This window comes from Thunnus albacares, chromosome 7 (assembly GCF_914725855.1).
Source record: "Thunnus albacares chromosome 7, fThuAlb1.1, whole genome shotgun sequence".
Lineage (NCBI taxonomy): Eukaryota > Metazoa > Chordata > Actinopteri > Scombriformes > Scombridae > Thunnus > Thunnus albacares.
In genome coordinates this window covers 9,159,049-9,176,756 of record NC_058112.1, presented here as the reverse complement: position 1 = coordinate 9,176,756, position 17,708 = coordinate 9,159,049, and the positions used below count along the sequence as shown (strand labels likewise).

General features: G+C 39.4%; 1 protein-coding gene across 5 annotated transcripts in view; it reads right to left on the bottom strand.

Moving 5' to 3' along the window:
* Positions 1 to 17,708, bottom strand: part of cdh13 (cadherin 13, H-cadherin (heart)) — a 356,911-nt gene that overhangs the window by 125,027 nt on the left and 214,176 nt on the right. For all 5 annotated transcript variants that reach the window (XM_044356226.1, XM_044356225.1, XM_044356227.1 and 2 more), the window contains one exon: positions 4,648 to 4,826. In XM_044356226.1, coding sequence (XP_044212161.1) covers positions 4,648 to 4,826 — 179 coding nt within the window. The remainder of the gene's footprint in view (positions 1 to 4,647; positions 4,827 to 17,708) is intronic.

Genomic DNA, 17,708 nt, shown 5'->3' with positions numbered 1-17,708 from the left:
ATTAGCAGTCTGTCCTCTCTGGTTACAGCCTGCCTGCACACGGACACTCCATAGACTAAAATAGATTACAATGATTGGTGTGTGTGTGTGTGTGTGGGCACAGACAGATGTCTGCTACTGTGTGGATGTCTAGGAAATTTAATCACTCTATCACTGTAACTTATCAAATACATTCTGTATGAACTTAAAACTAATAACCTTAGCACTCTCCTTTCATTTTTCTTATTTAGTTTGAGTTGTTCATTCTATGAGCATCCCCTCCTCATGTCTGCATTAAGGAAAACTCACTGCGTGTGAGCGTGTCTCTGTCTGCACTGTTCAACTAGTATTCATCATGTCTCAAATGATGGTATAAATCAGAATGTATGAATCAATATTTTGTTTGCGCGTGTTCATTTGAAGATTCGTGCTCAATGCAAGTTACTGTACATAGCTTATTGCAAATGAATCACATTAGCATGATAACAAGTTGACCTGCGCATATTCAGCTGCGTCCACCTTCTTTTTTGATTCACATCTCTGCTCCTCCAGCTTGTGGTTGGACGGAAAAAATGGGTGTGGGGGGGTGCATGAAAGCACAGCTGACTGAGGAAACTAGGGTTAGATTGATAAATCAGCCATCTAAGACATTGTGTTCTTCTTTAGTATGCACGATCAAGACAGGACAATATCTTCAGTCTGGACTAACATCTGTGATGACATTATGTTTTCTCCAAACAGCTGATTTTTCTCATTAACAAACTCGTTTTCGCCAGCACACACTTGTGGATATAGACGCTGTAACACATACACACACAGGAATAAAACATAATTCAGTTCCATCTCTCAGAAAGATAACATAACACCCCGCACACTGCCTGTGTCAAGCTGCCATACGCTTGCCTTCACATAAAGCAAAGAGGGTGGAACGTGCTTATTAATATTGGCGCGAGATAGCGACCCTTTTCTGTCTCATTACCAGTCAAATTCCTTCTCTATTAGACCCCAATCAGAAACAATAAGTTAAAGTCTGGAAAGTCCTTCTACTTCCTATATTGACTTTTCTAATCCTATTAAACATTATCTACATGTGCAAAAAAGTAAAATAATTTGAACTCCAAGGTGCGGTACAAGCTACACTACGCAGTAGAAATATTCAGTTTTATTGAGAAAAAAAAGGGCGTATGAGACTAAACAGTTTAATAGGGACATTTTTGCAAAGTAGATTGACTTCTTCTTCTAACAGCGTTCTGATGATTGAGAGATTTTCATGTGCATCCGGTGCAAGATACTGTATGAGCACTCCTTCGTCTTTTCAGACTTATGAAAATGGCCTCATGCCCTAGTGATATTAGCTGTCAAAAATTACAGCCTGCCATTGATCCAGCACCGCCGTGTGTCAGAATAATATAAGACAGTGAGGAGAGACGTGTTTAAAGTAAAGTGAGGAGAAAAACAGAGAGCGGTGGAATAAATGTGCATATCAAGACAGGATTTTACACCTCAGAGAAAGCACTAGAGGGAAAATCAAACAAATCTCAATGTGACAAAATTGATTTTCCAATTTTCTCCGGATTACTTTCTGCTTCCCCGGGGCAGGTGAGGTGCCTATCCAAATACACTTAAGGTTCCACCTGAATTATGTCTGAGGAATTCAGAGAATGGAGGGGCAAAAGTTTGGCCATCTCTCCCTTTTTTCCCTCTTCTTCTCTTTTTATTTCTGTCTGTAACACTGCACAAATGTGCTGTACATGCTGTCCTCAAAAACTATATTCTGGATGGCAGATGGAATTGATGTGTGTCATGCCTTAGCCATATTTATGAGAACATGGTGAAGCGGCTGGGTTAAAATCTCTCCTGATCTAGAGGACAGTTTAAATCTTATGCCTTCTGCACGTCCATCTTGCTCTGCTGACTGTGCTTTTGAAGAAGTCTCTCTTTTTTGGCTGGACCAACCCTATAACTGTGGTTGTCCATGAGTGAGTGAGTGAGTGAGTGAGTGAGTGAGTGAGTGATGAAGTTACACCATTGGTCAGCTGGCCCAGTGTTGGAGTTTCCCCATTGGCTGTTGTTCTTTCAAAATGAATCAGCGTGAGATAATGGAAGTGGTGGACAGCAGCGTGACACCAGCAGCGGCAGAGTGAGTAAATATACTCATTCTGATGCTCTGAGCTCTGACATTCAGGAGTTAAATGCAGCAAAGTCGACTAAACTCCTGTATAAATAGAAACGTACCAGCATCTCTACTTCTCCTCCTCTACTGTGCAGTGTGATCGACTCTCTGGCTGGCAGCGCTGTCAGCTGCCGGCAGGAGAGATGCTCTGTGGTGCGTTTGGATTTTATAACTGAACTAATACCAGGACGCAAACTTTTATTTCTCTGACGTTTTCACATCACAAATGATGAACAACAGCATTAAAACACGAGTCTTGCTGGTAAAACATGAGACTCGTGTAGCTGTTATATCAGTTTAGTGTGGGGTGGTTGCTCTGCAGATGCCCTTGATTTGACTGCAACTGCGATAACTGGGAGGAGATAAGCCTCCTGAATTTGCACCCAAAATGCAGTCAAAACTTTCATTTACAATTTCAACCACAGCCTCCATGATCATCGACCGGGAAAGAGGCAGAAAAAAGGTGCATAGAGGCATAATGGAGGGTTAAAGCACCCCAAATAACAATCACTGACAAAACACTCAATGCACAATGTCATGTGATGCTACTTCAGTACACTTTACCAGCAAATATTACTGGGACCACTACAGAAAATTGCAGATGAACATTTAATATCCAGGAATTTACATTACAGACACTCTCACTGACTATCCCTGTGACAAATTGGCCACAATTTCACACATTGACCATACATGGTCCAGTCATATACTAGATTTTGACCTAGTCTTGTTATTGAGATGCTGCACTGCAGCTGGACTGCTGCTAAAACCACTGAGGATGTTTTTGAAAAAAAGCTAGCACATTAATGAATCATGGGGCTGTAGGGATGAGGGGATAAATACAAGACTTGTAGATAAAACATAGCCAATCATACAAGGAGCTTCAGGCTTATATCACTTTTAGGTGGCCTTGTTTGCAATCATAATATAGTAATAATATAGAGGGCTACACTATTGCAGACATGATAAGTTATAGCTGTATGACTGTTTAGTAAAAAGAAATCATCATACTGGATTTCACTTCTTTTGCTTTGATAGCACTTGAAATGGAGGAGATTTCATGGACCTTGACACTTTGTGTGGAGTCTTTCACACAGGTATATAATCGACTCATTGCTTGAAATATTATAGAAAATCCTTTAACGCCGTGGTGTTCTGCTCATATCTTCATTTAAAGCTCAAAGAGACAGTCTACTGAACCTTCAAAAAAGATATTTTGACAGACAGATCTGTGTCCATTGACTTGCTGTAGAACACGTTTTCCATTATGGCACAGTAGAGGAAAAACCACTGATGCCAAGAAGGCCTTTCTAACAGCACTGATACCTCATGAAAAAGGAGGAAATAGACTAGAAAACCCAGAGTCATCGCAGTATTTTTTTACCCTTTTATGATCCTTTTGTATGGGATAGTGCACTGCATCACAGTAGGTAACGCCTGAACATGCACATCTCAGTTTTGCCTAACCGAAGGTCAAGCATGACTCCAGTGTGATTATATATATATAACATATAACTTGGGTCTCAGGTGTTGGTCACTCTGAGGGATTTACTGATAACTTCAAAAATTTATCAGCTTTGGGTAATAAAGTGACAGAAAGAATCTGTACCTTTTGCAGAGATTTATTGAGGCCTCAAACAGGCTGACAATTTGGCCATAAACCTCCATCAAAGGCATTCAACTGCATATTTGAACACCATCCTGTTAGAGACTGTAATAAATCTTGGCTGCAGACAAGTGGAGAGTTATCTTTTGAAATGTCCTGGAAGAGAAATTTCTCAAAAGTCTCGCATTTCCATTACAGAGGAGAAACCACAAAGACCAACATAGATCTCGATTCATTCAATCTCTCACTCAACTCACAAAACCGGCATTAACAGTGCTCACTGCATTGATTACATCTCATTTCATCATACTTTTAATCAATTATGCCTCTATTAAACAGTTTACTGTAGCTATGGGAGCGGCTCATCAAGGCAGTTAGCTGCCATGGTTCCAGCAGTTCCGGATGGGAGGTTTTCAGCCAGGCTTGTTGGACACCACCAGAGCCGACAGATGAGTGTGTATCACCTCAATTAAACTATGCGCTAAGTGTCTGACAACAGCTAATATTCCTCTTCCACCAGCGAACCCAATCGATGTTCTGGCTTTCGTCACACTGCTGAAAAAGCAATCATCCCGTTGTCTCGCTCTGGTTAGAGGGGGAAATGGAGGGGCGCTCATCTCACTTATGCGCCTGCTTACTGAATTGCACCAGCGCTGCCCCATACAGACACACAAATACAGGTGCCCCAAAACGCTGTATCTATACATACACATGACATCCTACAATGTGCTGTCTTCACTCTGCTAACTGGCAGAATTGGTGACATGTACAGAAAGAGTAGATGTACAAGCTTCCTCTCAGAAATGCCTACTGCTTATGACAAGAACTCCAATTGGAAAAGAACCAGCACTCCATCCAGTTAAACACACACATGCACACGTCAACCCACCTCTCTGTCAAGTAACGTAGGGGAGATGACGGTGACAATGTCGCCTCTTTCTGCATCAATGTAGAACATGTTCGGGGAGGGTTTATCTGGCGACTGCCTGACGATGTTGTAGCGCAATGCGGCGTTATCTGTGGCGGGGTCGTCTGCGTCGAACGCCGTCATTGTCATCACTGTGGTTCCTGGAGAAGACAGTGAAGAACAAGGTTGAGTCTGAACTCAAACATACTTCTCATGTTCAATATGTGTGTGAGAGAGAGAGAGCTAAATGATGGTTTTGTAAATAAAATATTTTTACTGGAGTGAAACACAATTGAAGAAGCTACATGAAGATTTGTTTTAGTTTTCTCAGTCCTTGCTCAGATGGGATGTTTTTGCTCTGGGGTTGATGAGTTAACAGTAAAAGGATTAGGTTCAATTCAATGTCTAAAGTGTTGCATTTCTGAGTGTGTAACCAAAATGCTAAGGAAAAAAGCTTTTGAATAAATCTCAAATAGTGCGGCTGTTGAGTCTAGATTGTGGTGTACATGATATTTCTTACATATTACAAATCAATATGTATTGTGTTCTGGCTTCTAAAATTGGAGCAATCATGAGAAATGCAATTTCAAACTTCTGCTGCCCAGACAGCTGCTTAAAAAGTTAGCTTTTCCTATTAATGTGTTTTCTCCCTCGTGTCAGCTCTAACAGCAGGGTGCATTTTATTTGGTAATGGGAACAAAAATGGAAATCCTGCCTGCTGCAGCTGAGCTGAAATAGGAGGCAATCCTTGACACACCCTCAACCCTCACTCTCTTGTCAGTGATGAGATACACTCGCAGCAATTCAGCAGGACACACACTCAATCCACTACATGCACGGAAATGCACATGCACGTATGTACACATTTGTGAAGGCAAATGCACAGATAAGTGCATCCGTGCACACACACAAATATAGACCACTTTAGGTGGTGTCTCTTCTGAGTAGTGTTTTCTATTTCTCCAGTGCAGCAGAAGTGTCTATAAACTGTATCTCCATCCAGTGCTTTATGTTCTTGCTGTCATCAATTTGCAGTCAGACTGGTTAAAATATCATCTGCTTAGTACCTCTTCGATTTGTTGAAGCTTTGGGTTTGACTCATTCTAAGAGAAGTAGTGACTGCATTCTGATAAAGTGATGTATTTGGGATACAGATGGATATTTCTGTCATTCTAAAATGACACGACTAATCAATGAGGGTGATGATGCAACAATCGCAGCTATCAACAATAGCCACAAATTTTTAAAAAAAACAAACAAACAAAAAGAACACCTTAACCTTTAAAATTATTTCCTTTTCTGAAACTATTAAACCCAATCAAGTTACATGTACAGTATTTTCTGGCACAAAAGCCTTTGTGATTCTCATTTGACCCACATATTCTCCTAAGCACCAAATATCAGCACTGCGTAACATGCTTCATAAACATCAATCTCTTTTCATGCTTCTTCTTAATACCCAACAGTACTTTGCCACAGTACATTAGCCAAACTAGTCAAATAAGACAAAAAAGGGCTGCTAGAAAATATGCAGTCTACATTAAATAACTGCGGCTTAATACCAAACGTCTTTAGTCCAGCTGAAGGTAATGGGGGGCAGAGAAGTGTGGGTTTTATCCCCTTGGCATTTGCACTTCAAGGTGAACCATTAATGGTTAAGTAAACCAGTAATCCTTCCTGTGCAGAATAATTACACAGTCCCATCTCCTTCATTACCTATACTCTGTTCCACTTCGCACCTCAAAAGCCACACTATTTGAGATGACTCAGTGAGCGTGCGCACAAACACACACGGGCGCACAGTCATCCACGCACACTTTTGCACACTGACACCACACCAACCGGCAGCGAATTAGAGTGTTAAAACAATGACTAAATTGGTTATCCTGAACAGATCTCAGTGAATTATGTTCTCATTTTGCTGGCAAACCAGGGTCTATTGAACGTAAAACAATCATATTACATGTTTTATGTGTTATCAGAGACAAGCTGACCCTCTCAATCCTTACTGTCTTCATCAGATACCATAATTCCACTCACAAATGAGCATCGTGTAACCAATAAGCATTTGTCAGTCCCTACAACACGGCCATCAGAATCAGTCAACTTATATGATAAACATCTAGCATTCTCTAATGGGACAATGGGGGTGCATATAATTCTAACGCTGACGTCCGTTGTGTTTAATCATAAAGTGGTATCATGTGGGTGGCCTCGGGGAAGACTCATTGCCCTCTCTTATCAGCTTTATCCTCTGGCAGGAGCCAGGGTTCAATCAATCTTAACTGCATTGGATGGTTATACAGAGGGATGGATGTGAATACACAGGACTGCCATTGCCTAGCTATCACTGGGACCCATCTGCTGCTCTGCTGCTCCGGCTCAGACCGGATAAGAGAAATAAATAGAGATGGAGATGGTAGAGAGTTTGTAAACTATCAAGTTACTGTGTAATGAGGTGCATATGTGAGGTGCTCACACATGTGCAGAGTTAAACACCAAAAAGCAGAGAGAGAAGGGTTATGTGGTAAAAGATCACCAATTCACACATGAAAGGACAATGATTGACACACTAAAAAGAAAGTACACACAGATACACATGTTGTGGATTGATTTCATCACACAGGCTGGTGGGACACGGCTGTGTTGCCTACAGCTAACTCCTATATCTTTCTGAAACACCAAGGGAAATCAGTGGGGGCCGGCAGATCTGCGGGTGCCACTAGGGATCTGACACAGTGTGAAAAGCCAAGATGAAGCAAGAGAACATAGACAAGATAGAAATAAGGGTAAACGTGATGCTAGTGTATGTTTGAGTCAGCTGCGTGCGTGTGTGTGTGTGTGTGTGCATGCTATCTATGCGTCATAGTGTATCCGCATGTGTGTGAGCGATTGAAATTTCATCTCAAATTATTCAACCTGTACAATGGCTATTCCAAAACCTGAAATGGGATTCATATTAATCAGACTAAAGTGACTAAGAAAGACCAAAAGCTGACCCATTCTATTCTCAAGTGTGAATGGGATCAAAGGAAGTTCAAAGATGAATCATCTTATGCAATACCAATACTGCTGGGATACATGACAATGAATTACAAGTACATATTCCTAAGAAGCAGATAAATGTATGTGAAAATGTTTGAGTGAAATCCACAAGGTGAGTAGAAGGAGAATTAGAAACTGCTGTCACTAAACATTTGATGAACCTGCAACAGATTTACGCACTATTTTGGGCTCTTAACAGTTACATTTTGTTTGTCAATATTTACTATGTAGCCATGCTGTGGTTTTAGAATAATGAAATGACAGAAATGTCATTGATGTTGTGGCAAAGTTAAAAAAAAAAAATTGTGTCAATTTTTATTTAAGCGAGTTTAGCTGTGCAAAATATGAGAGGCCGAAGTGGAAATTTTTACAAATACCCGCTCAACCTGATTTATCATTCTCGACTGAGCCCTGCTGCAGAGAAAATTGTGTCTAAAATTGAAGTCATTTGGTTCGTCTTCAGTTATAGTTCAGACACTGTACACACTTTAGTGATAGCAGCGAAGAGTATTGCAGCAATTTAAAAGATGTATGTAAAGTCAATTTGCAGGAGCTCTCCGTTCAGCACCACACTCAGACCAGTAATGCAAAAATGTATTATTTTTCACATTATTTTACCACACTGCTTTCCTCAGAGGCCTTTTGCTTGAAATTGTATTATTTCTTTTTACTTTTAGTGGCAGATCCTGCAAATAAACTCAAATGCAGCTCATTTGTGTGACTGAATACCCTGTTAATTTGGAAAAAAAAACAAACAAAACAAAAAAAATGGGATGATGCAGGACTTTGTGCCCCTGATGCAAATTTGTAGTAGGCTTATTAAGTATCCCTTTGTTTATTTTTTTCATCCATCAAATTTACATCAAAATAGCATGTAAATAAAGTGCTGTTCTTCTCAAACTACCTAGTCTTGGTCCCAAACTAATATAGCCTAATGCAGAGGCTCCTGACATGGGAGTCATGACACCCCAGAAGGTCTCATAAGTCTGAGGGGGGATTAACCATTGAGCATATTTTTTCTATTTTCTCTTATTCCTGCTTTTCTGTGAAATAATGGAGTGTGTTACCTCCCCGAGCCTTTGAAACTAAAATTAAAATGTGCAATTGCTTTCTTCCACAGAAGACATTTTGACATGTCACAGTGGGAAAACCACATGTGTAAATAATGAAAAGAATGATGTCTGAATTCCATTAACTGCTTCAGTTTTAGGGTCCTGGTATTGTGCATGTTGGCTCACTGTCACACTGTCGTGGCACTTGAAGAGAAGGGGCCATTGTTAATGTTATTAGTTCCACATGTGCTTTCATACTATGACAAGTCAAATTGTGTGTTGTGAAAAAGGCTTGTCTAAGAGGGAAATACATGATTTTTGCAACTGGTGATGAAACTGAGACTCTACTCAAATATCTTTGCATGATTTCCAGTTCAAAAAATTCCTTATTTAACTCATACTGCCCCTTTATGCAGCCCCTCAGTTCAGCCTCTGTCTGAAATAGGCTGTTTAACTCCTGTCTCTATAAGCCCCCGCCTCCTGATGACTACACACTGTTCTGATTGGCCAACTCTTGGAACCTGCCCCTCGGGAGACTTCCGCCACCTTTGGAGGCTACGTCAACAAACCATGCAACAAACTATAGTAGTAGGATTTCACTATTTTTTCACATTCTTCACTCGAAATGTCAACTTCTCAGACACATCCGTACGTTCGGTCCAAAATCCAGTCTGAAATATGAGAGTGCAAACACTCTCGCAACAACTTCAGCAAACAAACAAAGGCTGTTTATGGACATGTGTGATGAGCTGACGTCAGCTCATTAGCAAGGTAGAAAAAACAGTTGCAAACAAAGCTTTTAGAAGGCTGAAACCTTGGCTTTTGACTTGCAGGGAACATTTCTACATACGTTAACCTCAAGTTTTGGAACTTTGACCAACATAGATATCGGACATCATAACAATATATAGATAACAGAAAAATCACAAAAATCATAATATGTCCCCTTTAAAGGGTCACAGGACAAAAACATTGTAAACTATTCGTCTTATGTCTTGTTTCCACAGATATCTTATTTTTCAAATCTGAAACCAATTCTGTTGCCAGTGGTCAAAATCAATAGGGATAGACATTTAAATGAAAGAGAATAATTAAATTGTTGTTTGCTTACTCAACAAAAGGAGATTTATTGCACTTTTCAGCACACTTTATTGTTGAAACAACGATTCAGGAGAACACTTACAGAAGAAGCATGTGCTTCTGTCTTGGGATTTTCATTTTTTGTCGACCCATTTATTCCCACTAGTGTCTAAAATTTCTGGGTCCTATTGAGCTGGAAATACATACATTCATGTTTATTAAGTAGTAAGATGATAGTTGTGAAATTAGTGCTTGTATATTGGTGAAGCAGCTTTCAGCAGCAGGGCTATCTATTTGACTGAATGCTGCATTGTACTCTACTTGTCAGCGCTGTTTGCATCAGTATTGTTACAACTACACTATCTACCCGGGACTTGGATGTTGGCCTGTCTGTTTGCCTCTGTGTCTTTTGTCAAACTCACTCTCTTGTCATTTCACAGAGATGATTCTAAAGATCTGATTTTCTTTAGAGCAAATTATTTTACGCCTACACTTGAAAATGTGTCTTCTGTTGTAGTATTCTTTAAAGCTGTCTGACTTTAATCTTTCCAACTTCCTACTTTTTGCTTGTATGGTCTTTGTGCACCATGTCTTTGACCTTCAGTGATCAAATGATTAAAAAAAACTCTGTGTAACTGCTTCATCTCTGTCTCTGTCAGTGTGTGTGTATGTGTGTCTGTTGTATATTTGAACTATCTGCCACACACTACACTGTAGATTGTTCTCTGCCTGTCTGAACACACATTTTTTACATTCCTCTATCCCATCAAACTGATTTGTATACCTTTATTTCTTAACACATTATCAGCACTGCACTGTCTGTTTGCCAGCTTATTCATTCCATGGGACTTCACCTCTTTGTCTGCTTACCTGCCCGGTTGGCTGCCTGTGTGGCACACTGCCATCCCTCTGCACTATCCACAAACCTCCATAAAGAATCTCCTGTTGAACAGACTGAAGACTCTGGACACTGTGACTTACTGCCAAGTGTCAAAATGGAAGATTGGGCATCAAAAAAAAAAGAAAGAGGAAACAAGAAAAGACAAACACTTCATTCACTGTATACACAAAAATAGTTATTTTTATTTCCTCTGCTTTAAGAAATAGGTATTCATAATGAAACCTGTGAGGATGACATCACTTTGTGAATGGTGTTTCATTAATTATGTGCAGCCAAACATACAAAACTAAGAGCTAATTTTTTTTTTAAGGAAAACTGAGCGTAACAAAGAAAAGATGAGGCTACCGTCTAAAAGCACTTTGAGTAGCACTGTATAAAGTATGAAAAACTATGTAGTAAATAATAAATATATTGTTGAATGTTTCCACTAACATACAATATATATTCAAAATGTGAATTGTTTTTTATAGGGACATTAAGGGTCTTTAGTCTTCATTTATACTGATTAAAAATATATGAAAAAACAGAATTGCTACCATTGCTATGATTGTATGACATCATTTCAATTGTGTATATACTGTGTATTGATTTAGAAATCAGTACAAGTGTTTTTCTTTTGTGCAACCACCACTGAATATATAACACAAATTAGGAAGAAGGAAAGAGGGTTTTTTTTTTGTTTTGTTTTTTTAAAACATCCATCTAATACCTTACTCTGCATTACACTGAAAAAAAAAGTTAAAATCAAGATAAACAGATTGTTTTCCTTTTTCTTCTTCACTTTATAAACTCTGTAAAAACCCTGCACACATACGTTCCAGTGCATTCTGGTCCATTTTCTGCATGCAAATGTTTTCATAATGCGCCCAGATTGATTAACAACTTGATTCTAATTTTGATCTTTTATTTGCAACATTAATAGTGACGGGAAGCTTTATTTACAGTTAGGAAGTGAAACAACCATTCTTTTGCCCAAAGTTTTGCCATTCAGCTATTCACAAAACTTTTCCAAATAAATAAATTTAGATGCAGAACAGAGAGCGGCTGAAGCTGGAGATGTGGAAAGCTGTTGTGGAGCTCTGCTGTGCGGAAACTAAATATGAGATAATGAGCCCTGAGCTGACAGTCAAGTGAATGGAGTGAAATACAGTCCAGCTGCCCTTTCCTGCCTCCTCCACAATGCAGTTTCTCCTATCTTCTCAGCCAGTGTCTGCTCAGGCCACAGCTGGACTATTGGAAAAAGCTAGATAATAAACAATTTATGCTGGATACATCCCAATGTAATCCACTAGGACGGAAGAACAAAATACAAACATTCAGCATCTTATGAGTGAAATAAAAATCACTGTGATACACCAAACGCATTTATGGATTGGAGGGTAAGGTAAATATCTATGAAAATTCAGATTTTATATGACAGACAGATAAGTAAATGCATACATTTGGGCTAGCGGATTTAACTGCACTTTTTCAAAGAACTGATTGACAGAAAGGACAGTCAGTCTGTTATTGCATTCATCACAGCCAAGCAATGACACATTTGCTAATGAGAATATAAATAACCTGCTAATGAGAATATAAATAACACACAAGCTAATGAACTGAAGAACCTGACAAACAACACTTTACACAATGGCAATCAAAACTAGGTAATGAACTCACATCTTAACTTGATAATTGAAAAAATAATTCAATTGTATTAAATCATTAGAAGAAAAAAAAGAGCCGGAATAGGAGGACGAGCAAGAGAGAAATCAGAATGAATATCATAAACAGCTGGCATTGATATCACAGGTATGTAGTATTAAAGTATTTTAAATGTCATGCCCTCATATTGTTCACAATCTATGAATCAAGTCTCTGGACCAAAACATTTTCATGGACTGATGCATTTCAGTGAATTACAGTCTATAAAGCATTTCATTGACAATAGCTCAGCATGGTTAAACAAACACCAGAACCATGTGGTTTTTTCATTTGAATTATAATGTGCCCCAATGGACCACTTGAAATTGTTCAAATCGGTAGTAACTGACATAGCCAAGTTAAAACATTGGCTCTAACATCTGAAAATGGTTTACAGTCTACAGCAGAAGAAATGATTTGAATTCACCATGTTTTTATAATGCCCTTCTGGGTTTCTTTATCGATCCATCCATCCTACGGTTCATTCTCTCTGAATTGGTGTGATCTCACACTCAATTTGAACCTATTATTCATGATTATTCATGATTTTGGACAGTTTTCAGTCTTAATCTGGTTTTAACATTTATGAAAACAGACATGTACAGATACAGCTGGGGATATCTGTGAACTGAAAATCTAACCTTTCACATCAACCACTGTTTTTGGGAAGGGCACTGACAACACCAGAGAGTAACTCTCAGGATTTCAAGGAGCATTTTGAGTTTAAACAAATACGATCATTTATGCTCATATTCGCATGTCTTTATTTAAGGCACAGTTCCAAATGTCCATAAAGTTGGTTTTACTAGTAACTACAAACACTTCTGAAATGGTCATCGACATTAAAAAACTTTTGGCACTGTTGATGTTAGTGTTGAATGAAATGCCAAAAGCCTTACAGTTACCATTAGCATTTTCTGTCTTGCTCACCTTGCCTCCAGTAAAGCCTCCAGTAATTCCATTTCTATTCCTTTAAGCTAGACAATCATTCATTAGTCCATTTGTTCCTTTAACCAGCTTATTCCAATCCATGGTCACAAGGGACTGGAGGTAAGCACTGTCTATACAGACAATGCTTTTGGGCAATTTAGTGTCAATCATACCACCTAAGCTGCAGATCTTTGAAAACAGGAGAGGAAAACAGTTTCTGTGTTTGAGAAACACAAAAGAATATGCTAACCTCATATGGTGTTAATAACCAAATCATCAGGCTGTTTTGCATCAGAAAAATAGTCAAAATAGTACAATATTCAGAACTGTTAGATTGGATGGGATACTTATCTGTGTGCATGGATTACCATTGTTTTTTATCATGTTCGAGGTCTATCGTTTGTCCCAGTCACCAATACCATATGTGTATACATGTGCATACTACACAACTATGTCATTTGGGATTTTAATCAGGATTTTCCCTGCCATAGCTGATTTCACTCTCCCTCGTATTTGCATATTTCTGCATGTCCCCTCCTCTCCCGCTGGCATAATGAATGCTTAGGGTCCCATGGTGCAGCCAAATGTCAGGCCCTGAGGCTGGCTCCACTGAGCATAATGACCAGCTGAACCACCTCCTATCATGACCTCAAAAAGAGCAGAGAGGAGGGGAAAGCAGAGAAAAGTCAACTAGATGTGAAAAGAAAAGAGGGAGAGAAGGTAAAGAATGAAGACAAGAGAACGACATAGAAAAGAGGATTGGAGGAGACTGGAGAAGTGTTTAAGAACCAAATTAGTTAAAAGATGAAAGACAGGCAAATAAACGACTATTGTATGTAGCAGCAAAGGGGAAAGAGATGTGAGAAGAAACAAATTATGTAAAAGGAAGTGAAGCAAATACATGAAAGCGTAAGGAAGACAAAACTGGGAGGAAACAGGATGAACAGCTGTTGAAATAGTGTGTGTAGGAAACTGAACAGGAAGTGAGACACTGTTCAAAAAACAAAAAGTTGAACAGAGGAAATGGGTGGCTGAGGGTTAATGAAATGTGATATTGTCAGGATGCATCAAAGCTGTTGACTCAGCTGTGCATAGTACACAGTTGCAACAGTAATCAGCAAACTCAATAACAACCTAGGGTGTACTGATTAAGGGAAAACTTCAGCAGCCACACCACATGATCCCATCATCATTAAAGAAAATCTAATTACCCCGTAGCTGTGATGCCACCAGACATGTCCAAATGTTTCATGCTTTTAATGCTCTGCCAAAGAGAGCCCCCAGAATATCATTTAAAAAACAAGTCATTAATCTGAGGAGGCATGGAAGTGACAGTATATTGCTTTCGTTTTCTTAAGCTTAATTAATCATCGTGGAGTGTGCACAATTAAGACAGCAGATCATATCTGATGCCGCCCAGCATGCTCCTCCAGCTGGAGCTACCATAGAGACATGTTGGATAGATCCACACAGGCAATCTCCACAGAGACTGACAGAAACACTGGAGGAGCAGAGAATGTCTCCACTGGGACAGGTGCGAAAAATGACAGATACTATCTTCATAGTCGGCAGGTGGGTGGATAGTACAAACATGTAGAGACAATAGAGTGGGCAACCCTATGAGGGACCTAAATTGTAATAATTTATTGGTAGCAAATTTCTATCCCATCGGGTTTTAACAATGCTGGTGGTTCTAGGGATTGCAATGTAAGTTGGTTGGTCCGCCATCTTGCTCCAGACTGACATATCTCAACAATTAGATGGATTATCATGCATTTTTGTACAGACTTCCATGGAATCCAAAGGATGTAGCCCACTGACTTTGGTGATCCCTTGACTTTTCCTCTCGTGCCATCATGATGTTGACATTTTTGGTTTGCAATAAATGGTCTCAAAAACTACAGATAATCATGAAATTCGATACAGATACCCATGGTCCCAAAAGGATGAAGCCTAATGACCTTGGTGATCTCCTAATTTTTCATTTAGCAGCACCAGCAGGTAAATATTTTCACTTATCCGGTGAAATATTTTCATGTCTAGTGGATGGATTAGAACACAATTTTGTACAGATGGGTACCTAGAAGATGAATCTTGATGACATTTAGCTCAAAGCATTGCTGTGCCTGAGGGCAGCATCATGAGCCGCAAACATGGCTGTAGACTATTCTTCATCTTTATACCTGATTATCCTGTTATAGGTCGCAGAGGGATGGAGTCTATTCAAACATGCACTGGGCAGAAGTAGCAGGGTAGAGGTCAGCAATCTATCATATAGCTGAGCCCTTATATAGTAGGTAAACAAATTCACATTAGCTCATAGTGCCGAACTAAACATGCATGTGGCCAGTCTAATCGATGCATTGCACCTCTGTCTCCCTCATTTCTCACTTGTCTTTAAGTGTGAGTTTCTGAACCAAGGTTGAATTGTAAGGTGAGACTTCAGTCTTAACTACACTAAGGAATATGGACTGAAGGCTCAAGGTAACTCATTAAAATGCAAGACCCTGGAGAGCTATTTGAATGAAAGATCACAACCTCTCACACAGGATTTTATGCAGGAAGTATGCCAACTATTAGGAGACAGATTACACAAAAGAGCCAGACAATGTTAGACCGGAAAAAAGTAAGGCAAGATTTCAATGAGCTTAGAAAAAATCAGTAAAGTAGATTATTTAATTCTTTCTCCCGCACTCCCTCCAAGCCACACCTCTTGGCTTTTAATCTATGATATTTCCCACTTCTTTTGGTCATTTATCAGCTTAAAATCTAAATAGCCACTTGGTCCTGGTTCATACCATCCAAATGATCATAGATTGGCCTCCTTTTTATTGAAACATATACTTATAGATGGGTGGCAAATTAATGCCATGAGTGGTCACTGAATGGTTTGATAAGTATGAAAATCATGTGCATCATATGCTATGACCTTCACATATACCAGATTTCAACGCAGCTGAACACCTATGGGAGATTTTGGAGTGACATTTTAGTCAGCGCTCTCAGGCACAATCATCAAAAAACCACATGAAGGAGTATCTTTTTGAAGAATGCTGTTCATCCCTCTAGTAATCTATTTCATATAAAGTATATGTATATCCCCAAAAGGATTATGTAATTTTGTGTTAATTTTAGGGAAATTGTACATTTTCCAATTAATTTGTAATGTAGCCTGCCCACTAATTTAGCTTACTAGTCAGACTGGTCAACCAGTTGATGATCAGTTGGTGAGATAATATAGCATAATGTTTATGTATCTAATTGGATCTGTCTGCTATGAAGGTTACCAATCAAAAGCTTTAGAAATATTCAAATTAGATGTTCAAAGCCTGTAACCAGTCACAGTGCAGCAAAACAATAAATAAGAAGTAAATGTGATGATAAGGTATATCCACTTGAAAGAATTCTTGATACCATGCAACCTGAGGAAACACATGCAGTTTAAGTTTGCCTTTGAAGATTTTAATTTTGAGGCTTTCCTCAATAAACAAACCACATGCATATCCTCTTATTTAAATCCAGCATGGCAATGTCTAAAGTAAACAGTTTTGAGGCACAGCATTCATTTAAAGGACCAGTGTGTAAGATCTTTGTTAACTTAGAATGAGCCCTTTATATCTACATAGGGAGTGGGTCGTCTTCCACGGAACCCACCATGTTGTACCGCCATGTTAGTAGCCCAGAACAGACAAACCAAACACTGGCTCTAGAGAGGGCCTTTTGTGTTTTTCATGAGTTTTGCAGCCACTGTAGGTTCTCCTACATGCTTGAAAGGGAGGGGGGGGTATTCAGTTGGTTGCAATCTGCTACCTCACCGCTCACCATTCCCTTCCCTACAGTTAATATTTTGTTATGGGGTTATACTGTACATTAGAATTAGCATTTCATGAATTGAGAGGTGTCTGCTGTCTATAAAAACTTCACTGCACATGGGACCTTGCAAGATGCTAAAATTATGAATGCTGTACCTCATCCTGTTTAAATGTTGAGTTTTCTGCCAGATCAGTACAGCCATTCTGTTAGGGATGACAAGGCTGCCAGTGAATGAATTTAGTTGACGATGTCCCTCACAAGCACAGTAATGCAAATGTGTATTGTATGTGTGTGTGTGTGTGTGTGTGTTTGGGTATAGAGACAGGTGTCAGCTTGACTGAGTGCGCTGCGAGTGCAGCAGCCACTGGTCTGTGGAGATGAGAGGACACCACTGACTCCCAGCTGACAGGGTAGTCTGAAGTGGGGTTTCAGCTGCAGGGAGGAGAAATATCTGCAGTACGATCCTTCCCACAGTGACACCTCTGTGCCAAATCCCCATGCAAAAACATGCATACATCTGCACACATGCAGACAGG